Source organism: Siphateles boraxobius, unplaced genomic scaffold (genome assembly GCF_051911475.1).
Source record: "Siphateles boraxobius isolate OS27281-9 unplaced genomic scaffold, OSU_SipBor_1 117, whole genome shotgun sequence".
NCBI classification, from domain to species: domain Eukaryota; kingdom Metazoa; phylum Chordata; class Actinopteri; order Cypriniformes; family Leuciscidae; genus Siphateles; species Siphateles boraxobius.
Window position 1 is genome coordinate 704,694 of NW_027508719.1, and position 27,833 is coordinate 732,526.

Genomic DNA, 27,833 nt, shown 5'->3' on the forward strand with positions numbered 1-27,833 from the left:
TGAAGAACATATAAAACTTTATCATTAATACAGCAATCTTCTCAATTAGAAATGTAAGAAAATCCTCAAAATACATTTTTGCTGTGGGGCATTTCTAATGTTTACAACAAAGGAACCCTCAAATAAAAAAACAACTTTATATAAACATGACTGTGACACATTAACAACACACTAATGTTTTAAATTCTGAAATATATAAATATTATAATGAAGCAAACAATGACAAAAGCTGGAAAACAATACACTGGATTCAAATTTTAAATTGATACAACAACAAAATCCTAAATGATATTAAAATCTATAAAGTGTAAAGTTGATTTGTGAAGAGAGAATAATCAGTTCAGTGCATAGTTAAACTGATTGGCAAATTTGTCATGTTTCCTCTTGTCCATCTTGTTCATGACCTCCGTCACTCTCCTCATGGAGCTCCTGTGAGGAAAACATCAAGATTACTCAGATACATTGTGCCAGAGTTCAAGACACATGTACTTGTCTCCTAATATAAGACAGAAATATGAGTCATATTTAGATTTGAATCTTGAACATCAATGCTACTTACTTGTTGAAGACTTTCTTCTCTAATCTGGAACGAGACGTATTGGCATTTTGCTTCAAGTCTGTAAGGTTTGGGTACTTTTTCCTCGACTTCCCTTTTCCTCCCTTCTTCCCCTTCCCGTAAGTCCGGGATGATCCCAGATCTTCTCCAGTCGCCGCCTCGATGTCCCTCATGAGCTCTGGGTCTCTCCAGTCTGAAACACACACACTTTCATGAGGAGCTCTTCATATTCTCAGTATGATTCTTCTGTGGTCAAACATTTATGCCATGGAATAAAGATCTCATCCTCTGATTTTGCTATAATGTGTGTGAAAGTAATGGCATTTCTAACTTGACAGTGTTGAAAAAGATACGTAAACCTTGGACTGGAAATCAATATTAAATGCTGATTTGGTGGTCAGGAATAATTTCTTATTATTATCAATGTTGAAAAGAGTTTTGCTGATTAATAGTTTTGTGGAAACCGTGATGCTTTTTTTCAGGATTCTTTGATGAAGTTAAAAAGGACAGAATTTATTTGAAATGTATTTTTTTTTGTATTATTAGAAATGTCACTTTTGAACAATTTAATGCATCTCTGCAGAATCAAAATATTTTTTATTTTTTTTATATTGTAAAATTCAAATGATGGAGACAGACAGTTAGACATAAAGATAAGATAAGATATATATATATATATATATATATATAGATAGATAGATAGATAGATAGATAGATAGATAGACAGAGATAGGTACAGATAGATAGATAGATAGATAGATAGACAGAGATAGGTACAGATAGATAGATAGATAGATAGATAGATAGATAGATAGATAGATAGATAGAGAGATGGATAGATAGACAGAGATAGGTACAGATAGATAGATAGATAGATAGATAGATAGATAGATAGATAGATAGATAGATAGATATAGAGAGAGAGATTGATAGATAGAAAGTAATTAAAGAGACAAAATATTTTTATTTAAAAAGGTATTTTAATCCATCCTTTAAATGAAAACAGGAAAATTTGAAATATTGGTCTTGTTTAGTCTCTCTCTCTCTCTCTCTCTCTCTCTCTCTCTCTCTCTCTCTCTCTCTCTCTCTCTCTCTCTCTCTCTCTCTCTCTCAGAATCCTCAAGTTTTCATTAAGCACGTCCCTCACCGTTGATACATGCGTATCTTGTGATGATAAAACGTTAGCCTATTTATGTACAATCTCTAAAGTGTTTAATTGCACAGAGCACTGCGCTTCATCAGTCTGAGCAACACATGCAACCGACACACAGCCTTTCAGACCCATCTGGAGATGACGAAGATGAAGAAGATAATGGGCTTTAACTTGAGCTGAGCAGCAGGACTCGCTCCTCTGTCAACACCTCGCATATGCAACAGCTGCACAACACACACGCACACACGCACACACACACACACACACACACACACACACACACACACACACACACACACACACACACACACACACACACACACACACCTCTCTTGTAGGCTTGCACCTTTCTCAACGAAAAAGGAATATGCTGGGATCAAAGTTAAGTTCAAGAAATAACAAACTCATCTCTCGTTTTCTATGGAAGAAAATCAGGCACTTAAAATGGAGGAGAATGAGATCATTTTATGGAGGACAGAAACGCATAAATATCAAGCTTATATCCACCTTTTTCCTGGTTAGCGAATTTACCCATGATTCATTGCGGGTTTGAACCGGAAGCCGGTTGTCCTTTTCCGGTTCGAAGCTTTATGAAGATTAAGCGCCGCTTGCTCAGAACGTCGCAGTGATGTGCTGGTTAGAAAATAAGTAGGGCTGCCCCTGCCCGTGCACGACTGAAGTTGGGTTGGAAGTTATGTATACTATATGGGAGAGAATGCTAAACCATAATGAGCGTTTTCGTAATATATTTCCTATTCTGCATCTCAACGCACGCATAAGCTTGCCACACAAAAAAACCCCGGCAAAAAGTAATGATTATGCATCAAACATTTGAATTGTTTATTAATAACTAGTGTTTTCTGTAAGTGTCGACTGCAAAGATAAATTTGATGATGCATGCTGACTCGCCATCTTCGTACTAGTGAACGCGCATATAGAGAGAAATGCACACTTCATACGAATTAACCTATACATAAGCAGAGAGCAGCCCATTTCTCGTTTTCGATTATTTTGTTTAAAAGTACACATTTCAAGCTTTCTATAGATATACTTATCATGTATGTGAGGCAAGTAACTTATACGCTGAGTTTCGTTGATTAATAAGACGCGCTCCAGTTCACGCGCCCGCGCATCCGTGTCCTGTATATCTACAATATTTGCTTCTTATTTATTATTCCAGGCAATTTGTTGATAAAACATTGATAAAAATGAAGATACAATTTATACTAAACGAAATTCACTTTAAAGAAAGGCTTTCTACAAAACAAAACTTGATAAGTGGTCAAAATCATCTGAGCCATTCCAAATGTTTTCCGATATATTGGGCATCTTATGATCATATCTGACTCATCTTATGCGGTTCCCTTTTCATATAATCAACATGGATGAAACAAATTTAAAAAAAAACATTATATTGTGAAACTTAAATATAAAATGAATGTTTAGTTGTTTTTTGTTTAACTTATATTTAAGCGTCACACTGCTCCGCTTTGCTCATGTGCCTATAGTCTTTACATGCATGTGTGCGTGATGTGATGGAGGGGTGCGATTCTCGAATATTAATTGCATAAAACCCAGCGATCTTCGAATATTATTTTTGCTTGAAATGCCCATCCCTACTGGTAACATATTACACCTTTTTCGTTGGATGCATCAGTTTTAGCGCAGCTAACCAAAAAAAACCGTCTTCTCTCTGGTATTGAATGTAGCTGATACGAACACGACATAGGCATTCTCTCCTTTTTATCTTATGCTCAAAGCACCCAGTTTCTAAAAAGTTTTTTATCTTCTTTGAATTGTTAAAACAACCAACAACAGCACATGTAGAGCCTGAACTCATTCTCTCACTGCTTATACAATTCGAACCGGAAGTAGGCAACCGGAGTCGTCGTCATGGCTGCGCCCATTGTTTAGAGCAGAATAAGGTGGATACTTTTATAAAAACACTTTCGTTAATCTTTGTGTTATTTCACCAAAACAAATGTTCAGCCGACAAGTTCCTACAAAAGCATTCGCCGTTGAAACAGGATTTGTTCCATGACAAAACTGTAGTTAGAAATGTAATCCATTATGTATACATGGATTTAATATATAATCTGACTACTTTTGAACTAATTTGTTGAACTTACAGGATAATCTTGCACCATATTGACATAAAACTACAAAAAAAGAGAAAATATATTCCTTTCTTTGTTATTAACAACATTAAACATTACATTAGGGTTCCCCTGTGAGTTTAATTAAAGGATATTAAGTGATCATAAAAATGTGTTAAATACAGCAATGCATGGTTAAATGACTCATAATAATTCATGTGTTCGTTAGGAGTCTGATATGTAATTTTGCAATGTTGAGAAAAAAACTTCTTAAAAGTGAAACGATTTCCGTAAACCAGTGGTCAAACGTTTTCCATGTAATTATTGCCACATATTTCACAAAACTAGACGACTTTATGAATGTATATAAGCAATATGCTTTTTTACAAAGGAAAATGTAAACCATTTAAAAGAAGGGTTAGACTATAATTTAATGTGGTCTTGTTACATTGTAATTACATATTTAAGTACTGGGTACAAAATAATTACATATTTAAGTACTGGGTAATAATAATTAACTAAATTAATTTACTATAGGGTTAGGATTAGGGTTTGGTTTAGGGTTAGTTGCATGTAATTATGCATAATTTATAGTTATTACTATAGTAAATACATGTAACGTGTAACAACGACACATTTAAATAAATTGTAACCAACAGAAGAATTGGGGAGACAATAAATTATGAATGATTTACTGCCATTGTGTGAATAATACGTAATCATGATGTAATCAATAAAAAAGTAATTACAATTAAATAACAACTTAAAGTCCCCCTGTGGGGAAAATCCAGCTTTTAATGTTGTTTATATGTCTATGTGGTGTTTTTAATATGCTTTAAGACAAACCATGTGTAAATTCATAAGTCGACAGCATTGCTGAGTATTTTCTGCTTAAATCTGCAGTGAACCAAAGACAGTCTCAAAAACACGGTTTGAAATCGCTGGTGTTTCTGACGTCACAAACTACCTTGTTACCAATCAGATCAACGTGTGATCGTCAACGAGTGGATCTCTGAGTGAGTGAGTGAGTGAGTGGAGGCGGGGCTCGTTTGCATATTCATAGAGCCGTGCATACTAAATGAGGCAAGGGTGTCGAGTTACATTCAAGATATTTTAAGGCATGAAGATTTATTTTCAAGGAAAAACACAATTATGTAATTTTAGTGATCAAAGATGAGTTTTAAGGGATACGATTATTGACTACAGGGGGACTTTAAAGGTGCAGTGTGTGAGTTTTAGCGGCATCTAGTGGTGAGGTTACGAATTGCAACTAACAAAAGTTACGGTGGCCGACAGGAAGTGATGTCGTCGTCTGAGACATCAGAGAGTAGCCAGTTCAGCAATGAGGTTTCTTTTCCAAAGATAAATTAAGAAATTATGTTTTCTTAATTATTCAGTAAAACTATATGTTATTGCAAATATTATTGTTACGTTTTCATCATTGTGTTAGTGTTTTATTCGCTGAACTTAGCTTGCTTCCTTGCACGAAGAGCAACATAGTAACGAAACGCGTTTGTCCGTTTAGGGCTACTGTAGAAACATGTCGGCGCATTTCAATGTAAGGGAACCCGCGGTGTGTGTAGACAGAAACCGCTCATTCTATTGGCGCTTTTCCACTGCATGGTACGGTACGGTTCCGTTCGGTACGGCACGCTTTGGCGCTTTTCCACTGCATGGTACGGTACGGTTCCGTTCGGTACGGCACGCTTTGGCGCTTTTCCACTGCATGGTACGGTACGGCTCGGTACGGCTCACTTGTGGCGCTTTTCCACTGCATGGTACGGTACGGTACGGCTCGCTTTAAATGGTACCACCTCTGTTGAGGTTCCAAGCGTACCGTACCGATACTAAAATGTGACGTGGAAGCACTGTAGATCACTGATTGGTCAGACAGACAGAATCGTCACTACCAGCGTCATTGTATTTGTGAGACATCAAACCCGCTAGATTTAAATAGCCAGTAACAGCCACCGCTGTAGCACCTGTTTTAAAACTACTTGCTTGACTTGCTTGAAGAAAAAAAACTTCCAAAAAAGAAATGGCTGAATCGTGGTCAGTGGACGAGAAGCGCAGACGTTCCTCTTGTTAGTTGCAGAGGAGCGGATAAACTATAACGATCAGTCATAATCCCACCCACTTTGAAGCGGTACTAACTGCAGTGGAAAAGCAACCGAGCTAAAGCGAACCGAGCCGTGCCGCGCCGAGCCGAGTCGTACCACGCAGTGGAAAAGCGAAGCGAGCCGAACCGTGCCGCGCCGAACCGTACTGAGCCGTACCATGCAGTGGAAAAGCGCTATAAGGTAATAAAAACATAACGGTTCATTATGCAAGGTCTTTATACACCACTGAAAACATAATTATGGATCTTATATTGCATTTCTGTCAATAGATCCTCAGAAATATTACACAATGCACCTTTAATTACAAGTACCCATTTTTTTGGAATCGGATTAAGTAATCCAGATTAAGTAATCCGTCACTACCAGCACTGAGAGCTTCTGTAACATTTCTTCCCTGAGAGTCTATGATATTCTGATCTCTAGATATGGTCAGGTCCCTACTTCACTGTAAATCAATATGATTTTTCATCGAATTGCAAGTACGTGCTAGATCACACTTACTGTAGATCAGGGGTTTGTTTAAACTCAAGAGAACGAGAACGTCAGACACAGAACAAATACAGTGTAGAGAGTCACGAGCATCAGAAGTGTTTTTGTCGGGCTGAAGCAGAAATCAATGTTTCGAGTGTTCAGTCGAGGGACTGATGGACACCGGCGGCGTGGGGGGCGGGGTTCCTGTGGTTACCCTGAGAAGCGGCGTGTCCCCGTGATGGAGTCACGGGGATCGATAGCTTACTTAGTTACAAAAGATGCTATTTCACAAGCCAGTGGTCAGCGGGCCCTGAAGTCAGTTGCCTCAGATAACTGTTTGTTAACAAGTAAAGTGTGGCCAAAGAAAGCACATCCGACGCTCCAGTGACAGCATGGAGACGGCGCTTAATTGGCTTTTAGCACCCGACTCCACAAGAAAAGAAGCCAGAGAGAGAAAGAGCAGGAGTGAGATGCAGCCTGTCCTATTATCCGAGTATTGATGATGACTTGGATGGGGATTGCATCAGTTCATCTCTTCCTGGAGTCCCGCAGACTGAGGGTGATGGATGTCTGGGATTTGGGATTTGGCCTGGACACTGGCTACTGAAGGGCCGGGGGTCTCCAAAACACCAGGGCAAATGAAGGAAGATGATCAAGCTGAAAAGGTTTGGTGTGTGTGAAGTCGATTTGGCAAGGATGCATTAAACATGCCTTAAGACAGGGTTTGACAAATGAAACAAAAAGCTAATAATTACATCAAATGTGACATTAAAATAAAAACACATGGCTGCACAATTAATCTGAATAAGTAAATGCTGCTTTTCAACTCCATCTATGTATGTGCAGCGAGTTTAACGTGCATTCAGGGAATGCGATGTGCGCTTGGTTCACTTCATTTGCATAATTTGTGGGCAGAAGTTTACAGCATTTCACCAGCATTCCTCCAAAATAAAAGTTTGAGGATATGATTGTGAGAATTTAAGACATAAATATTAATGATGAAGTTATTAATGATGTAATAATTTTTATTTTTATTTTACAGGACCATTTTAATTTACGACAGAATATATTTATATCTATGGAAGCTTGTTTCCGACACAGAATATAATTGCGAGTTTATTTCTCACAATTCTGAGAAACGATGTCAGAATTGCGAGATGTAAACTCGCAATTGTGAGAGGAAAAAGTCGCAATTACCTTTTAAAATGTTTTATTCTGTGGCGGAAACAAGCTTCCATAATATCTTCATTTAATAACAATAATCCCTTTAAATGTGCAGCCCTATTTATAAATAATAATAAAAAAATTAAAAAAAACACAACACTTTAAAAATGATAAGATATTGTATCTGTGCGTGTCATGTGACCATTAACTAACATTAGAAAATCACAAACAGGTGAATGAGTTGTTGTTACATTAATAAAATATTATTTAAAATTACAGGGTGCATATCGGCGGATAAAACAGTTTGGGAAACCCTGCCTAAAGACAAGCGGTTTGGCAAACATGTTACGAGGCAGTTCCCCAGATAAGACTTTCTTACACAAAAGGAGGTATCTTGAAGAATGCTCACACTGCTCTTTTCCATACAATGAATGTATATAAGCACGTTCATGCTCCGAAATGACAGAAAACACCATTAAAAGCAATCCACTGTAAATGAAATCGTTTGAACTGATTGACGTGGTATGGACAAAAACAGCTGAAATGTTCTTCAGAATATCTTCCGCAGAGGAAAGAAAATAATCACCCATTTAACAACCATTGCTGTCATCATAGCGAGAAAAAAACTCAAGAACACCTTTTGTGTTACACAAAGATCGCCAAAAGATTGTGCTCTGACTAGTTAAGTTACATACAGTCAATCCAAACATTATTCAGACACCAGATATCATTTGTGATATTTGTTTACTAGTGTGTGCAGGACACTATAGTTCATTTATGTAAGTGAGGATAAATTCTTCATACAGTGACTACCAGTAAAATTTAGGACCAAAAATGATTCCGACACTTTGAGCTGATCATGTTTTGCTGAAGTGTTTTTTCTTTAATTGCTAATGCACATTTTTACAGCACAGACTGAACAACATGAAGCATTGCTTGGTGATTGGTTGAGCTAAACTGGTATTATCTAATTGTGTAGTTAAATTTAACAGCTGACAGATATTCAACATAATTCATGTGTGAGACAGTCTAGTGAGACAGATGGACAAAACCAGTGAAATATCAACTGATTTAATAACTCATTTTATCACTATTTTCGATAACGTGAGAAATGTTGAAGTGTCTGAGTAAATGTTGGTTTGAGTGTATAGAGTTAAACCGGTTGCATGAACTGACCTGGCCGCTGCTCCTGGCGTTCCCACTTCTCCTTCTCCAACCGCAGAGCATCTTCAGGGTTAACCGGCCTTCCCAGCTCATCCCGAGGGATAATGCGTCCATGGAACGGGCACTGAAATTACATTTCATTTCATTTCAGCACTTTATTCAGTCGGTGTCCTGCTCATGTGCTGTTGCATTCCTGACCTTTACTCTATCTTGACGTTCACACAAAGATCCATCTGGCATCGGTGCTTTGCACTTGTGCTCCACAGGTTTGAATTTCCCAGCGAATGTGATGTATCTCGACTTCATCTCTGCAGAAAGCTCCTTGTTTTCCACTTCTTCTTCCACCTCGTGAGGAACCCAGAACTGGTGCTGTGACGTGTGCCTGAAAACCAGTGGAAAAACAGCTCTTACTGAAAGAAATACCACACATCACATCATCGTGTAAAAATTGCCTTCACAAAGTGCATTTTTTGCACGACTGTCATTGATCTCGATGACTTTTCCAGCCCGTGAAATTATGAATTCCTGATATTTCCAGGTTTTTCATGACTCTATATAGTACGCATAAATCTTGTATCATGATGCCAAACAGTAAATCAGTCAGTTTAGGTGAACAGGAGTTGATGTGAAGTCATGCAATGGTGCTCTCTAGTGGTCACACACATAACACAACCCATTCACAGTGCAATGAGAGAGGGATGAAGCATGTTTCTCATGAACGAGAGCGTACTTGATGATTTTTCCAGCAGTGGGCTGCTCCTCTCCCCAGTAGTAGAGATCCAGTCCAAACGGGACGACGGGCGCCTCAACCGAGGCTTTCTCTTCGCTCATGCCCTCCTGGCCACTGCTCACCACGGACTCACACACACTGAAACAACCACAACACACTTATTCAACAAAATCTTCTATGCGTTTTGGTCATTCATTCACACGACAAAAGCATTTTGGGGCCCTGAAAACGGGTTTCAAGGTGCAAGTTTTTGAAAACGATACCGCTATCGCCTCCGTGTAAAACTACAAAAACGTGAATTTGTGTAAACGGTGACATCATGCGTGTTACGTGTCCAGTGTATAGACGCGTAGTGTTTCTTTATAAAGAGACATCGCCATCTATACAGCGCTTTCAGTCGTTTTCGTGGATCCTTGTGAACGGGGGATTGTTTTGACAACGTTGTCGTTTGTATGCGAAAAACACAAAGGAAAAACATACATCGTTGTCATGTTAACGTACCCTAAAATCTCCAATCAAACGAAAAAAAACATCAGAACAACAATGCCAAAATGTTTAATTTTAGGTTTTTAATAAAAACATTTTTTAAAGTACACTACGGTATGTAACTTTTGTCCTTCTATCAGTTAAAAGACAAAACTGGATCCATTTTGCAGATGAACATTGTTTTGGTTGTGCTTCGGCTCTGTGTGACTGTACGGATGAATATGATTCTTATCATAACTAAAGACAGAGAGATGATTATTATATTAAGAGAAATAACCAGTTTAGATGGAAAGATCTCAAACTGAAAAGATAAAGATGTTACTGTAGTTTTCCCCACAAACACACACTCAGGATCTGATGTTGATTCTTGTTATATTACGAGCTCTGTCTTGTTCTCTTTTCTCCAGCACTCTTCTCTGTACACACACACACACACACACACACACACACACACACACACACGCACGCACGCACGCGCACGCACGCACGCACACACGCACACGCACGCACGCACACGCACGCACGCACACGAGTGATGCATGTACGCAATTTACTGTGAAAACCATCCTGTCAGGTCTAAAATATAAACATATTACATAGTGTACCTTTAAATATTATATTTTATGAATAGTTTAATATAAAAATATGAAAAACATCATAAGATGTTTTTTAAATCATAAAATATAGAATCTGTATTTCTGCTACAAATGTAACTCTGTTACAGTAATAGAGGAAGGGAACATTTAAAAACACATGTTGAAAGCTCACAGTCAGAACTGCAACATATAGAATAGTGGTAGTGGTCAGTCGATACAGTTTTTAAAAGCTATTTTATATTTAATTTACACAATATTTTCTCAGATTTCACTAAAATATTTGCCAGTATTCCATACTGTTAAATCCCTTTGAGCATTTAATAATTTCCATATATTTCAGTCTTTCACTGCTATTAAACCGTTCTCTTTTTCTGCCCTACACTCTCAGATAAAAGGTCCAAACGCTGTCACTGGGGCAGTACCCTTTCAAAAGCTACACTTTTGTACCTGAGGAGTGCATATTAGTAACTCAAAGGTACATATTGTTACCAAAAGTGTATATATTAGTATATAAATGGTACATATTAGAACTTTTTTTAAAAAGAACTTTTTTTAAAAAATGAGGCTTCTTTCAGAGAGTGTGGTGTCCATCAGTGTGTGTTGTCCATGTGTGTGTGTTGACTGATCCGATCACCTGGCCGGGGCAGCGTCGAGCCTCTGTCTGAGCACACGCAGCGTGGCGGCAGCACAGGTGGGGTCCTGCTCTTCATCACTCCTCTTCCTCTTCAGTCGAGACACCAGGGGAACGGGGCGTTTGACCGCAGGTTTCGAAGGCTTTGCTTTGACCTCAGAGGCTGATGTTGAGGGAGTTTCATCAAGTCCTGTGAGAGACAACGAGGAAAAGAACGACAAAAACAAGTCAAACGTTCAGAACGCCACATCTAAAGTGTATTATTAAGGATCCCAGCACATGGTCTACTGGACTGAGCAGTTCCTGTGGGAGTGTGCATGGCTTTAGCTGGACTAAGATCTGAGACTCAGCCTAAAGCTTCCCAGCTTAAAACTTGAAAGTACGGTGAATTCCTCATAAGAGTGATTACGAGACACCTGACCACTATACATGGACATGTGGGTGAATGTTCTTATAGCTTATTGTCATGGCTCTGCTTTGCAGGGGTGGTTTCTCCTGCAGGCACAGGAGGGTCGTTAGTGATTGGAGCCACCTGGGCTCAGGGTATTTAAACTGCCTCCCTAACCTCTCTCTCTCTCTCTCTCTCTCTGCTCCTCCAGGTATGATCCTGCTTTGTTTGTTCCTTTGTAGTTTTACTTAGTTTCTACTCAGTCATGTTCACACACAGATTCACGCATCCCTGCACTTTACATACACCCTACATTATGACATTTTCACACCTCATTCCCTTTTCTTTTGGTTAAAGTTAATAGTTTTTGGTTTACAATAAAGAACCTTTTAGATTGGCCTATACCTGTTGTTTGTGTCCCCTCATTTTTGCCACAGGCTATGAGCCGGCCTGTGACATTATCAACAAATATGGTTTTTAAGTCTACATAATGGGCAGTATTTTCAGATACATTTAATAAATACTGTATGTGTATTTTGATTACTACTTTTTTATATAAATAACTCACATTTATATAACTCACAATATAAATATTTCACTTCACACACATTCAGGTTCAACTTTAGCTTTAGCTTGCAGCAAAACTAGGGCTGTACAACGATTAATTACAATTAAATAAAGTTTGTGTTTACATAATATACACGTCTACGGTGTATAATATTTTTGTATATATAAATGCACACACATGCATGTATATATTGAAGAAAAATCTGTTATTTATATATAAAATATTTATAATATAAATTATATATAAATATTTATACAGCATATACATGCAAATATTTGTATATATTTAAGAAAAATATTTATTCGTTATTTATAAATAAAATATTTATATTTATATATAATATATAGTATAAATGATATAGAAATATATACATGCAAATATTTCTTAAATATATACATGCATATGTGTGTGTATTTATATATACAAAATAATTACACACAGTACACACACACATATTATGTAAACACAAACTTTTATTTTGGATGCGATTAATCGTTGCACAACCCTAAAAATATATGTTTGAGGGTTCAGGTCCTCCTTCAGTGTACGCCTATGAGATTTCTTGGCCTGTTTTATTGTCCCCCTGCAAATATAACTCTGATCACTTATCAACAAATCTCTAACCCTAACTATAAGCAATAGTGAAAGTGATACCTTAGTTCAATTAAGCAGAAAGAGTGGTTTACACACTAAAGAAAATATGTTAAGGTCTAAGGACAATCCTCTGGTGTATACAGTTAATCCAGGCTCACTCCCTCTCCGCGACTTACTGCATTACAGCGGCACGCCAGCATGGGGAATCATGAAATACGACCAAATCCTTTCTTTTTCTGTTCAAATTGACCAAAATGGTAGCTATTTGTCTGAAGCAATAAAGTTGCAGGTGCTAAAGAGATAAATCAATAAGAGGAAATAGAGAGGCCCAGCGGTAGACATAGAGTTGAGCTGCCAATGGTGGCGTTATTGATTTTCCTGAGTTCAGCAGGCCTTGTAATTAAAATGTAAATTTTGAGAGAGATAACGCCCTGACAGGAACGCTGGGATAAAGGGATAGATAAAAGCTCTGTTGTGAAAGGAATGGCGAAAGAGAGAGAGAGAGAAAGGAGGAGAGGAACAGACAAAATACTTTTCGAATGAAAAGGTTTCTCTGGATGAGAGAGCCGGAGCGATATTGAAAGAAAGAAAGAAAGAAAGTGAAAGATTAGCCAGAGATGAGCTGGAGTCCTGTGACAGGTTGATGTAATATTAAATGAAATGGCTGATCCTAACTTGCGCTGATTGATAAATCTGAAATGATGGAGTTAACTTGGCAGTAAATCAGAATTATATTTCCCACGTCCCGTTTTAGGAGTATTTAAATTACACTGCGAATGGTTGCGCTCTTAATGCACAATTTCCATTTTCAATCTATATTCCTTTGCATGTAGAGTGCAGCAAAAAAAAAAGACTGCTTTTCGCATTTAATTCAATAGAAACGAAATGACATACACTCAGATCTGACTCACTGTGATACAATATTGCTGGTGGCGTTTGCTAAGGTTAGCATCACTAGTACTACTGCTACTACCCATATTCGGGGTTAATATCTAGATCAGTAAGTAGTAAAGGGGTCATGACATGACCAATCAAACTTGCCTTGATCTTTGGACACTTAGGAGATCTTTGATTCAAGATTCAGCGAGTAAAACTTACTCATTATAAACAAAGCATTTATTTAATCAAGCTGCAGAAACAGCTCGCACGGGCAAATACATGTGCATATGACATCAGTGAATATTTCTACATCATCGCACCATAGGCCCCGCCCACTGGACACTTATCGGCATACATTTGCCGACACTGGATGTGATGTCGCGTTTAAAGCAAACAGAAGTCATTACAATGACTAACGCTGTCTACACTGTCCAGTTTAACAGCTGGTGTGTGTCTGTACACACTTCAGGAGGTTTACAGCATCTGGAACAAGTCGGATGATTATACAGGTGAAACTCAAAAAATTTGAATATCGTGCAAAAGTTATAATTTTGATGATTATGGCTTATGAAAACCCCAAATTCAAAATCTCCTAAAAATTGAAATATATTACATGAAATCAATAATAAAAAAGGATTTTAAATACAGAAATGTCGGCCCTGCGAAAAGTATAATCATGCATATGTATATAGTTATATATACTAAATATATTAATTTCACCTTTTAATTTGAATTACTGAAATATGGATACTGTTTTTCAGAACACTTACTCGCATGAAATAGCGAGTGTGTGTTGATATGGTTTCCTATGCAGTGACATTAGCCAATCATAACAGTGTGTGTTTACTGACAAAGCCTTAAAGGAGCCGCACATTAAAAACTGATCATTTCAGACAGAAGGTCAGAATGACGCTTGAAAATATTGTTTTTTCCACATACATATATATTTTATTAACATTATAAGTAAAAGTAGCATTTGAAAGTAATAAAAAAATCCACGTCGTGACCCCTTTAAACTTCAGCACGTCCCTCAGTTGGTTTGTGAACAGTTTAGCGCACAGAAGCAGGTGTAAATTACCGCTCTAAGCTAATGGGCGCTCATTAACACCAGTGCATTGTTAATTTGGCATGGCCAGTGCACTGATCATTACATACTTTACTGCAGAAAGCAGCTTGGCTCTGTGAAGTTGTAGAAATGATATCCTAATGAATCTTCAGTTACTGCCTGCTTAGAGATGCTGAGAGGAAACGAATGAAGAAAGAGAGCAGGACGGAGAGCAGAAATCACATCTCGGTGTGTGTGTGTGTGTGTGTGTGTGTGTGGAGTTCAACATACATTAGCAGGAAAATCGGGAAATTACTAAACCACTGCATGGACCTCATTAGCTACTGTAATCGATTATTTTCATGGCAGTAAATTCAAAACGGGACAGGATTTGAGGTCAAATATAATCTGTGGTATTTAGCTGGTGTTTGACCTTTTGCGTGACCTCTGTCTTTGGCCTGTGGCTTCCTGTCGATAGAGCTGTCCTTGCCCAGGTGGACAACAGTCTTCTGCATGTACAAATACTCAGCTGTCAAAACAGATTTCTATCTGCGGCCCCAGGTTATAATTGATTTAAACCAGGCTTAAAGCAATTTATTACCTTTCAAAAAGAGATCAGAGTTTATTAAATGTGCAGCTGTTTTACAGTGAATGTGATATTATTGTGCTTCTCACATTTCACACCAAATTATCATCAAATGGTGATTCTTATAACTGTAATGCCATACAAAATATTTGTTTTACCTATAAATCCACAAATTTAAGGCAGCACAACAAGTGCCTAATATTACCCTGATGTGTAAATACACTTTGCAATTTAAGCTTTTTTTGTTTGTTGAGAATTTAAAGGGAAAAGTGAATAAAATGTCACAATGCAAAACAATAAAAAAAAGTCATTCTTTTTCCTTTGATTTTGTAGTGACCTGGAAATAAATGTTCTTGAAAGATTTTATGGGATTCATCTTTATAATAAATACAGCATATTTATTTAAGATATGAATCTGTTATATTTCCAGTTTAACCATACTAATGGATTAAAATCTTTATACACCATTTGGACACGTCGGAATGTAAGCTCACAAAACTATCATAACTTAATATTTTTCAACTAAAAACATGTTTTGTGTATCTAACCAGTAACTTCTCATTAATGAGTAAATGCAGAAAAGTGGTAAAGTTTTGGATGTTACCATGTTTTTACCACGCTATTGCTTCACTTTTTATTTATTAAAATAATTGAGAAATTCAAAATTGCAAAAACCAGTGAGATGCAGAAAAATATAGTTTTTATCAATATTTATGCCATTTTATTTTAATATATCATTAGAATAAACGTATAAGAACATATAATAAGATAATTACCCGTATGAACCCCAATGACTTCAATGGATTAAATTACCAACTCCTGACTGCTCAAAACAGTCTAAATTTATGAAAAATACATATTATTTTTCTAACAATATTACGTTTTCAAACTTTTTCAATGTTTTCAAACTAAATATATTAATTTTAGTTGCATGAAAATGTTGATAAACCGCTTGAATCTCCTTTCCCTGCTGCAATGGTTCATCAATAATAGGTGGAAGCAAAGTGAAATGTCCAAACTTAATTTAGACTATTTTGGTCTATGAACGTTTGCTCTACAACCACATTAAGAGTGTATTTACATGACAACAATGTACTAAAAACAGATGATGCCCGTTCACACGCATCTGCGAAATTTTATTAATACACCCCGCAAACATGTCATGACGTCAGTTTTCACAAATTTACGTTTTTGTTGTTTAAATGGAGGCGGTAAAGGTTTTGTTCTCAAACACTTGCACTTTGAAGCCCGTTTTTAAAAAAATCTTGAGTTTTCAGGCCCCCAAAACACAAATAAACGGCCAAAACACATAAAAAGTTTTCAATTTTCAGTTGAAAACAATGTTTTGTAAACATTCCCTAAGGCATTCATTTGTTTATGTAATTTTATTTCAATTTCAGAATTATTGTGTGTGTTTATGCGCAAGCATGTTTATAACTATGGAGGAAAAAATGTGTATGAGTGTAGGAAAGAGGCTAAATGTATTTTACACAATCAATTTGAGACAAATTTAACTAAAAAAATTGATGAAAAAAATCAGCATAATTTCCTGTGTAAAGCCACAGTTCACTTTCGGGTCAAAACGGACCCGGACGGAGAAGGCGTAACAATTTAGTTTAAATGGCTATATCTTTTTTTGTTAAAAAAAATCTGAAAAAAATAAATAATGTGTATTTTGACAGTCTTAACACACTTACAAAATTATGGATTAAAAAATAATAATACTCAAACCGGACCCGAAGGCAATAGCAGGGTTTTAATTCACTTTCAAATGACCTACTTTTGAAGTAAACGGTACAGCTTTTGAAGTGGTACGTCACTCTGAGCACGAGCGCTTCATGCTTTACACCTTAACTCTCAAAAACAAACTCTCCTTTTGTGCTTTGAGCCTTTAAACAGCTAAACTCACCAATATCCCCATCCCAGCACTGCAAACAAACAGGCTTTCCCGGAGGACTTCCCAGCTTTGAAGCGCTCACCAGAAGTGTGTGGTCGTATCCACCCGAGATTATCTGGATTACCCATGATGCACCTGAACAAACTCACCGTACTCAGCCCGCAGATGTTCAGGAATATGAGGTTCATAGCCCTCCTTCTCCGGCACGTCCACAAAATCCTCCTCGCTGTCCTCTCCGTCCTCAGGAGCTCTCATCTAGCTCAGAAAACACACATTACAATAAATAACACTTAATAAACAAGTAGTTTTTCTCAGCTTACTCCAACTGTATGCATGCAGTAAAAACTACTGTAGCAAAACACATCTGCTTTTTTTGGTGTTTCTCCAACAAACAGTGCTTGTGTGCTGACTGAGTGTGTGTAATTCTCCGTGGGCTGATTAACACTCGGATGGGATATTCACTGTGGCCTCAGGATATAACACAGATTTACAGCACTCTCAACCGCAAACTCTGCAGTAACGTGGGACATCTTAACATTTTAATTCAAAGCCTTAATAGAATTTCCACTCGACCACATCCAATTTTTCCCCCTAGTGCTAGTCTATCTGAGTATTGTCCCAGCTAACTGTGAATGTATAAAATAGTGCTGGTTATGTTAAATACATTTTCCAGCATCTGTCAGCATGCAAAGAAGGAGACCATAATAATTAGCTGGGTTTCAGAAAGTGAGACAACCCCGAATAAACGAAATCTGCAGGTGTCTTAGTCTTAGCTTGAACTGTTTCTGATAGCATCTTTGTTGTACAGAAGAGAGTCTGTGTTCACATCACACGAGGACTTTAAGGAGATCAGCTCAACAACACACACTAGATAAACCCGTCTTAAAACAGATCAAACTAGATCCGGACTAGAAGAGAAGTCATGCTTTCTGAACTGAAGTGTGTTCATGGTCAAGATAACCTGGAAAGCTTTCAGAAGTCTCGCGGTTTCAAAGAAAGTTAATGCCAAAACTTATCGTACTCTTTTAACACTTGTATGTGACACATTTAATTTTACAAAATGTACACATATTTTCTGTGATTTTTTAGCAAATATTGTGTAAAAAAGCACTTTGGAATAAATATTTTTTTTTTCATGTTTCTGAAAGAAGTCTCTTCTGCTCACCAAGGCTGCATTTATTTGATCAAAGATGCAGTAAATATTCAGAAATATTATTACAATGTAAATCAGCTGTTTTCTATGTGAATATATAGTAAAGTGTAATTTATTCCTGTGATCAAAGCTGAATTTGCAGCATCATTACTCCAGTCTTCAGTGTCACATGATCCTTCAGAAATCAGTATAATATGATGATCAAGAAACATTTATGATTATTATCAGTGTTGAAAACAGTTGTGCTTCAGATTTTTATGCAAATTCCACCATTCAAAAGTTTGGAGTAAGTAAACAAGGACGCATTAAATTGATTAAAGTGACAGTCATAAAGACATTTATAATGCTAAAAAGATCATGGAGTAATGATGCTTTGATCACAGGAATAAATTACATTTTACTATATATGCACATAGAAAACAGCTGCAATAACATTTCACAATTTTTACTTTATTTTTGATCAAATAAATTCAGCCTTCCTTCAAAAACATAATTATTCCAGGCTTTGGACTGCCAGTGTAAGCAACAATTAAATATTGAGTAAAACATTTATGTCAGCATTATATTGTTTTTATTAGCATTTTAACAAAAAAACATATCAATCAACCACTATATTTGAGTTAGGCCTATCATTTGACAGTTCAATATTTAGGGTTACTAACTCTAAGTATGTTCAATGAAAAAGAAGTGATGACTTATCAAACACAACTAATTAAAAGAATAAAGCAGTATAATCATATTGTGTGTGTGTGTGTAAGTGTCTGGTGTGTTCAGGTGTGCTTCCCTCTCTCATCCATCACTCGCGCTGTAAGTTTTGTTATCACTCGAACACTAATCAAAAGAGAAAACTGTCAGTGGCGCTGACCTGAGGAACCTCCCAATTATGCTCTTCAAGAGTGACAGCAGCACTTAACTTCCAGCGCCGGCTAAATGACCACCATCAATCCTCGCTGAATAGCAATGAGCCACCGGGCTGCAAATGATTTTTTTTAAAATTTTTTTAAGGTACAGAAATCCCCAGCCTAGAATTTATGAAAGGTGAAAAGCAACTCAAGGCTATTTCCCCGTCCTCGTTCACACTCACAGGCCTGGGAAACCACGACGTCTGCATTAGTGCTAAACACAATTTATGCCTTTTAATTTACTCAAAAGGTGCTTAAGCAGCCCGTGCGCTACAATGCATATCAGAATGCCAGTTTTTAAATATGGGGGTCGTTGGAATAAAACGGTTTATATAATCTGTGTGCCCTTCCTTTTCCGAGGGCATGCTTAAAGTCTGCCGCTCCTTTTCCATTTATTCTGTCTAATTGTCTCGGTGATGACCTCGATATAAAGCACTAAAGCTTGCTTTGCTTTTATTTTTCATTATTGCAGGCAGGCTATATGTTGACAATTGCAGATTGAGGTATAAACTGTCTTTGCATGAGGTCTCAATTACGTGCACTGGTGGCGTTGCTTCAGAAACTCCATAGTGCACACACACACACACACACACACACACACACACACACACACACACACACACACACACACACACACACACACATCAGTGCGCTTTCTCTGGCTGTGAAATTAACAAATCCCTAATGTTCAAGCCTTGTATCCTCAATCTAAAATTTGTAATGCAATGAATAGTGGCGCTTTGAAGTCAACATAATATCTAAATGATCCTTGATGTGCAATATATTCATTTTTTATGTAAGTATCCTTGTCTAGTGCTGTCAATCAATAAAAATAAAAAATAGATTAATCCAATTTTTTTCTGTGATTAATCGCAATTAAAATCACTTACTTTTTAAATATATTTTATAATGCAATAATTTCACAGTTATTCACCAAATTAATGTAGAGACAACGTAAAGACGGTATATTTAAAAAACCTTTTTAATGGCATATTTTTATGAATGAAGGCCATACTAATACAGCTACTGATGTCTCATGAAAATATATAATATACAATAATTATTGTAATAATTATTGTAAATATACAATAATTAATAATTAATTAATAATTAATTTTAAACATTAATTATAGCCAGTCAACATTACAATGTAATTAAAAGCTATCCATTTTTTAACATTTATTAGGCTTAAAAAAAAAGCATTTGCATGAAGAAGAGCGAGATCATATAATGTAACTCTAGCCAAAGGATGACAGATTAAACGGATGATGCGTTAATTGTAATAAATATTTAACGCGTTAAACTGGAAAAAATGAATCGGATGCGTTAACACGTTAAAGTCGACAGCACTAATCCTGTCTCACCTGGAAATATTTCAGATTCAGGATGATGAGTGTTCACTGTTGTTGCATTTAAACACAGGGTTTTATTTCACTACAGGTTTCCCTCACGCTTGGTAGTATACTCGAAAGTTTAATTAGTTGCTTCCACATTCTTCATAGTATTTAACACATGTAAACAGCACTGCTAATAGCCGATAGAGTCCACAGGGAAACAGAGGAACGGGAAAGTCTGTCACCGCTTTAAAAAAAGAAAAAGGAAGGTAACATATACTTAAATTGAAACATTGATCAGTGTTTCTGCAACCTGAGCTAATTACAATCTCTAAACATCATTTCAATCTCAGCGAGACTTCTTTATGCCTGATGCCACAGATGAAGAACACACTGTTTATTCATCCTGTCTTTATTTAACCCAATGCAGTTACTTCCTTGATAGATTAAAGTACATCGCACAATGGAAATTGTAGCTGTTATGTTTAAATCACTTTAATTCTTTTGCGATAGAATCAGCACCGTCAACCTTGCGAGGGCATTATAATTCTCGGACTGGAGTGTGTGGACACTGAGAATGAGTGTGTTTTTGCTGACGGAGGTGTTGCTGACATTTGAAGAAAATCACCTTTGCATTTAAAACACTCATTCTCTCGGCTTCCACCGGGATTTGTGTGAGGAAAATAAAACCCCTGACAATCAGGTAAAGTAGCCCAGGAAAGTTTCTCGGGAATGATACAAAACATTTAGAGAGTTTGACTCTTTCGTAGTTCACAAAACGATATCAGCGTAACGATCACATACTGAAACACACCATTACTGGTCAGAAGAACGTTATTTAAAAATAAATTAATTATGTCATAATTATTAAATAATCATACTTTTAAATGAATATATAGACAAGATTAATTTCTCAGAAATATATTTTAGTGTAAACTGCAGAATTAACATTTGTATTTTTGTGTTACTGTATTTTCTACTATGCAATAATAGGTATAAAAATATGTAATCAACTAGATCCATTTTTTTTTTATGTAAATGTAAATGCTGGTATATTGTCCCTCTAACCAGGGTTATTATAGTAAACAAAAACTAAAACAAAAATGAAAACCATTAAATATATATATATATTTTTGTAACTGAATTAAAATAAAATATTTATAAAAAATAAACGTATTTGATTTCAACTAGTTGCCAAACAGTTCTTAATTTTATTTAGTTTGAGCAAGCATAACTGGGAGAATCAGACTAACTGCAACAATTAAAGACATTTTTAGATTATTTTAGTCAAAATGTCTGAAATATCACAATACAATCAGTACTCATATGAATTATTTATCACTTTTGACCACTGTTATCAAATTATTATGGTGTGGTCAGTGTGAGCAGACAATGAGCCTCAGAATCAGCTTGGCATCATGCCATACAGTTTTACTGATATAAATAACATCAAAAATCAAAAAGCTTTTAATAACTTTTTGCCATCATGTCTGATCTGAGACTACTTTAAAAAAACTCAAAATGGGAGACAGCAATTTTCGAAGACTATCATTGTTTTAGGAATGACCCAAGGAATCTATCAAGACCATTTTCATTAAAATAGGCAAAATTAATCAAAAGCTATTCGCATTTTTTGAGTTTCATTATAAATTTTGACCAGAATGTGGCGTTATTCTGTAAGCACCTTCAAGGCATTGTCCACATGACACATACTGAGTTTCGTAACTATACACTAATGCATTTCCAAAATACAGCATTATATCACAACATTCAAAATGGCCGATATTGGAAAATTGGGGATCATTCGACTCGGTGTGCAGCTCTGAATGAAAAGAGACCAGTTTTATGAAATTAAAACAATGTTTCATATCTTCTAACCAGTAGGTGAGTAGCTGAGTTGAAAAGCTGAATGTAGCCTCAGGTTTGTGATGACATGCACCAAGACTCGTCTCCATACGCTAAAGCCTTGCATCCAATTTGGCGCCCTCTTCATTAAATTCATTTGTGCGTTATTCGAGAACGGGTGGGTTTATCAAAAAGCTTTTAATAACCTTTTGCCAGCATTGTCTGAAGAGTATCTGAGCCAATTTTGGTTAATATCAGACGAAACATCTAGGAAAAGTTCAAAAAGTATTTTTTTTGATAGAAAATTCAAAATGGCGTCTTGGGATTGAGTTTGGAGTTTGGGATTGAGGGACTGAGTTAGAGAATCCAAATTTGCTGTGGTTAATGTTCGGACTGTCCTCTGTCAGTGTGCCAAATTTCACAACTTTTTACCATACATTTCTACGGGCTGCCATAGACTCAATAGCAGAAGTAGAAGAAAAAGAAGAACAACACTTACGATTGCAACAGGTGCCTACAAACCTTTAGTGCATCGACCCTAATTACTAAACATTAACAAAAATGCAAAATATAGCAATAATTCAAAATATCAATGAAAACATGTATATTAATAACACTGTCTCTATGCTCTCTGACTGGTCTCATCAGTAGACATGCACATATTAGAATAATGTAGACAATGTGTGTCCAGCAGTCAGACGTTTACAGTGAACTCTATTGATCCCGCGCCGGCCTCTACCCTGAGACCGGTCCAGATAATGAGTTTCCGGTTAAATGTCCCCCACTTACTGGGAAAAACACATTCCAGCAGGGCTAAAGTGCTCCTCGCGCCCTCCAATATATTTTGTACGGTCTAATTAACTCTGTAAGCAATCTCAATTACTTTGTGCCCAGGGAAGCGTTGGCCAGGCTCACTCCTTAAGCAAGTCTGTTATCCTTTTAAAAAATGAGCAGAGGAGGTATAGCCTCGGACAACTGAGCCCTACACTTCATTTGTCTTTGGCCAAGTTTGATAGCTATGCGTTTAAAAACCCATTCAATCTTATAAACCAAAAATTAAATGTACTCAGCTGTGATGGTCCTCTGTGCATCTGCTATTTATATGCTAATCTCCTCTCTTACGGGGAAGGTCTCGCAAATTATTACGGCAAACCAATAACTCAGGTGTATGGACTAGCGCGCTAGCTGACCGAAGAACAAGAACGAAATGCGCTTTGTCACGAGGACTCGTTCTAGACAGCCTGGAGTGAGACTCCATGAAGTTCTCCGTCATATCTCATCTTGAAAGCACTTAATGCTGCCTATCTATAGTGTATATATATATATAAATATATATGTGAGTGTGTCAATTTATACTGTATATACACATGCTAATGTTATTGTTTTAAGTTATTAACCTTTCTTTGCCCTGGAATTTACTTAAAATTAAGTTCTTTCAAAAACAAATATTGACCAAAAATAAGCCCAGGAATAAACAGTTTTGGGTAACACTTTATTTTACAGTGTCCTTGTTACATATGTTACATGTAATTACCACAGTAATAACAGTAAATTATGCATAATTACACGCAACTAACCCTCTAATCCTAATCCTACCCTAACCCTATAGTAAATACATGTAGTTAATTAATATTAAACTGTACTTAAATATTTAATTACACTGTAACAATGACACCTTAAAATAAAGTGTAACCATAAAGCGTTTTAACTGTGTATAATGTTTAATCAGTGCTGGGCAGATTACTTGCACATTGATATATGACTGATTACATGACGTACTGATACATGATTACACTCATTTATATATGGATGCTGAATAAATGCACTTACACAACCTCTGTTTCTCAATACAAAGTCTTTTTTGCTGTTGTTTTAATAGAAAACATGAATGTAATTTAGAATTATTGGATTATTAGGAATTTCACTGTTTTAATTTCTGAGAGAAGTTTCTTGTTTTACTAGTGTATGATAAATAGCCTATAATAAATCAGGAAACTAGATGAGGTAAAATAAACCCTGTGTATGGGTTTACATTCTATTGATTTGTGTTTAAGTTTTCATTGACTAAAACTAAATTGAGACATTTAGTTTAAACTTGACTAAACAAAACTAGGACATTACAAGGTTGACTAAATATGATGAAAACTAAAAAGTTCATTTGACACAGGACTAAAACAGCCGATAAAATGAACACTTCTACCCAGCACTGTTTAATCATAGGAGTAACTAAAAGGTGTCATTTGTGATGAAAAATAAAAGCATGGGATGGAGATAAATAAACACCGGATATTTCAGGATAATGGGCTCATCAAAAGCTGCGTGTGCTGGGAGTTCAGATGTTGAGCACAGCAGGAGGCGTCGATTTTGTCATTTATTAGCGTACACCTCATAATTAATATGATTTTAACAGAACTACAGTTTCACACATAAAGTATTTGATCACTTTCTTTTATTCCACGTGCTCTTAAATTGTTTTATAAATAACTTACAGGTTTTTTGTATGAAGCCTGATGTATTTCAGGTTTTTCTGTGCATCTGTTTTATTTCACCTGTTAGTTTGTTTTGTTTTATATATATATATATATTTGTTTTCTTTAAATTAGGTATATAAGGTTGTCTTGAGTATGTGTTTTGTTTGATACATTTCAGGTTTTTGTTCTGCAATAATCTGCCTTGTCAAACTTTAAATAAACCTAAAACTAAAACTAAATCACTTAAGTCACGATCAAATGTATGACTGTCATTGCATTAGATACAAACGTCAAAGCAAGGATCTTCGTTTTATCTCAATGTATTAACCAGCTGGTGATTTTTAGTGGTCAGTTCACGCAGATTTGTATTATTATTTTTTGAATCTGAAACTCATTATCATGTGATAAAGGCAAAAAAAAGTATAAATAGTAATTTTACACCTTTCTCAGACAGGCAGGAGTTTAAGGAGTTGAAAGCAATTTTCGCCCCATGTCAGAGCAATGATACCGGGAATAAAGTAATGGAACGCTTTTAAGAGTAAAAAGGAAGAACTAATTATGATAAAGACCTTTTAGCTGTTTCTTTATCACAAAGCACTGACTTTTTGCATTGAAAGTCATCACTGAGAGTGATAAACCTCTCTGGCATGTAGTCGAGTGCTCTGTCAATGTCACGCCCTTCCTTTCTCTGTTCTTTTCGCCCAGTTAAAAACGGATAACGTGTGTCATAATGATGTGTCTTCTAACAGCTCGCTGTGTCCCATTCCACCCTAGACTGAGCAAATCTCCATTACACGTGAGCCGAGCCCCGCCGCACTGGAGCGAATCTCACGCTGTCGATGCAAAGATGTTACACCAAATACCCTAAACACTGTAATCTAAAAATGTACAGTACACAAATATTCTCAACTCTTCTCATCTTGTGGTGCACATGGATCACTTATGACAAGCAAACATTACCTTCCCAAGCACAGTATTTAGACAAAACAGTGATGTGTAAGGAAAGGGCGCCCTCCTCTGGGAATAATGCGGTATTGTTCAGAATGGTTATATTAGCTTACTTCTGTACTGTGTGTTGTGCTGCACGTCATCTTGCAACACACTCAACACAGTCAGTTTTAGGTTTGATGATTTTAGCAAAATGGACAAATAACCACATATCCATTTTTATTTGCGGAAAATTAAATAGGTTATAAAGTTGTTATAAAAATGAATGTATTGTATTATTAATTTCAATATTACATATTTAATATATAAGTTTGCATTGTTGTAGCTCTGTTGCATATGGTTAAAAACAAAAGAGGATTTAAAGAGGATCTATTATGGCCTCATGATGTTGTTTCAGGCTCTACTAGAACAGGTTTTCCTGCTTGAATGTTGATTATTTTCCTCATATTCTCCATTGTTGCGGCTCCTCTCTTCCCAGTCTGTCAGTAACGCTCTGTTTACTTCCTGTCTCTATGAAGCCCCTCCTCCTGAAAAGCACACTGTGCTCTGATTGGTCGGCTGGAGCAGTGTGTTGTGATTGGTCGAGCGCTTCGAGTGTGTTTGGGAAATGTCCCGCCTATTACCATAACCACCAGTTTAACACACTACTAACTAACTCAACCAGGCCCCGCCCCTTTATTCTGCGTATGAATTATTATAATGAGGAATATTGTGACGTGTTCGTTCCCAGAAGAAACTCAAGACTACAATGGAGTCGTTTCAGGAGTTCAGAAACACTGACACTGATATAGAGAAGAACTCTGAGCTTTTTGATGCTCAAACAGCAACATTACACACTAAAGAAAGCACAATAGGACACTAGAAGCATTACAATCTGGCTTTGAAGTGGTCCTATTATGTCCTTTAACGAAGTTTTGATTTTGTTTTTGGGTTGTACTAGAATGTTTTCATGCTTGATTGTTCAAAAAACACATTATTTTTCACATATTTTACAATAGTTACAGCTCCTCACTCCCCAGTCTTGTCTCGAACACGCAGATTTCGATGAAGCCCCTCCTTCTGAAATACGAAATGTGCTGTGATTGGTTAGCTAGCCCAGTGTGTTGTGATTGGCAGCGCTTAGCATGTGTTCGGGAATTAATTACTGCGAGTTCTTCTCTAGTGTAAATATTGAGGATGGCGTCAATTTCAAACCATTTCGAGCTTGATTCAGACCCTGACAATATTAACAAACAAGAGGATCGCGCTGAACGGATTTCATGCACACACTTCGCAAGCACGGATGTCACAGGACATTTCAGAATGGTATGCTTTTTGTATTGTTCTTATACATTATATACGATGTTATCCACCATTTAATCGTGATATTTGTCGGAAACCTAAGGTAATACAAACAGCAATCTTTGACAACTGTCTTCTCTAATGCAGCTCATCCAGGCCTTGTCCACTTTTTTCACGTTTAAATGAGGAACATTGTGACTTCATAAGATTTGGAAAAACTGCATTGCAGTCCAAACGAGCCGATTGTTGTAGTTTGTGAAAAGGGGATTCTGTTACATAAAATATCTCCCTTTGGAGTGGACTTTGAGTATGCTCAAACAGCAACATTACACACTAACTAAAGTTGAAAAAGTAGAAAAGCATAGTAGGACCCCATTAAAATGTAGCGATCAAAATTTATATTTGGTAAAATCCTTTTTTAGTTGGACGAATAACAAACTGGCTTGAGTAGTGCAGCACGTCACAAACAGAAAACAGCCACACAACACAGATGCTTTCAATGCAGGAAACACTGGGAGCAACAGGGTGTGAGAGTCTCAGCACTGCTTAATGCATTTAATAGTGTTAAAATAGCAGATTTACTCTCAGAATCAGTGCAAAAAAGTCAGGGCCTGAAAACACAAATCTGTCTGGAAACCAATCTCACCACTCTTCTCTCTCTGTTCTTGTAGTCTATATGAAGATCGTCATGTTTTCTCAAGGCGAGCTCCAGGGATTTCTTCAACTCCGTGGCTCTCCTCATCAGGTCTTCCTCAACGCCTACTTTTGTAAAGAT

General features: G+C 36.6%; 1 protein-coding gene across 1 annotated transcript; it reads right to left on the bottom strand.

Annotated features, from left to right (window-relative positions):
* On the bottom strand, positions 1-27,833 carry uvssa (UV-stimulated scaffold protein A; the record flags this gene model as incomplete). Its single annotated transcript, XM_077201480.1, has 8 exons — positions 1-429; positions 560-749; positions 8,737-8,848; positions 8,923-9,106; positions 9,455-9,592; positions 11,171-11,357; positions 17,274-17,379; positions 27,705-27,833. Coding segments are annotated over 8 exons (1,140 nt in total), but the record flags the coding sequence as incomplete, so codon positions are not given.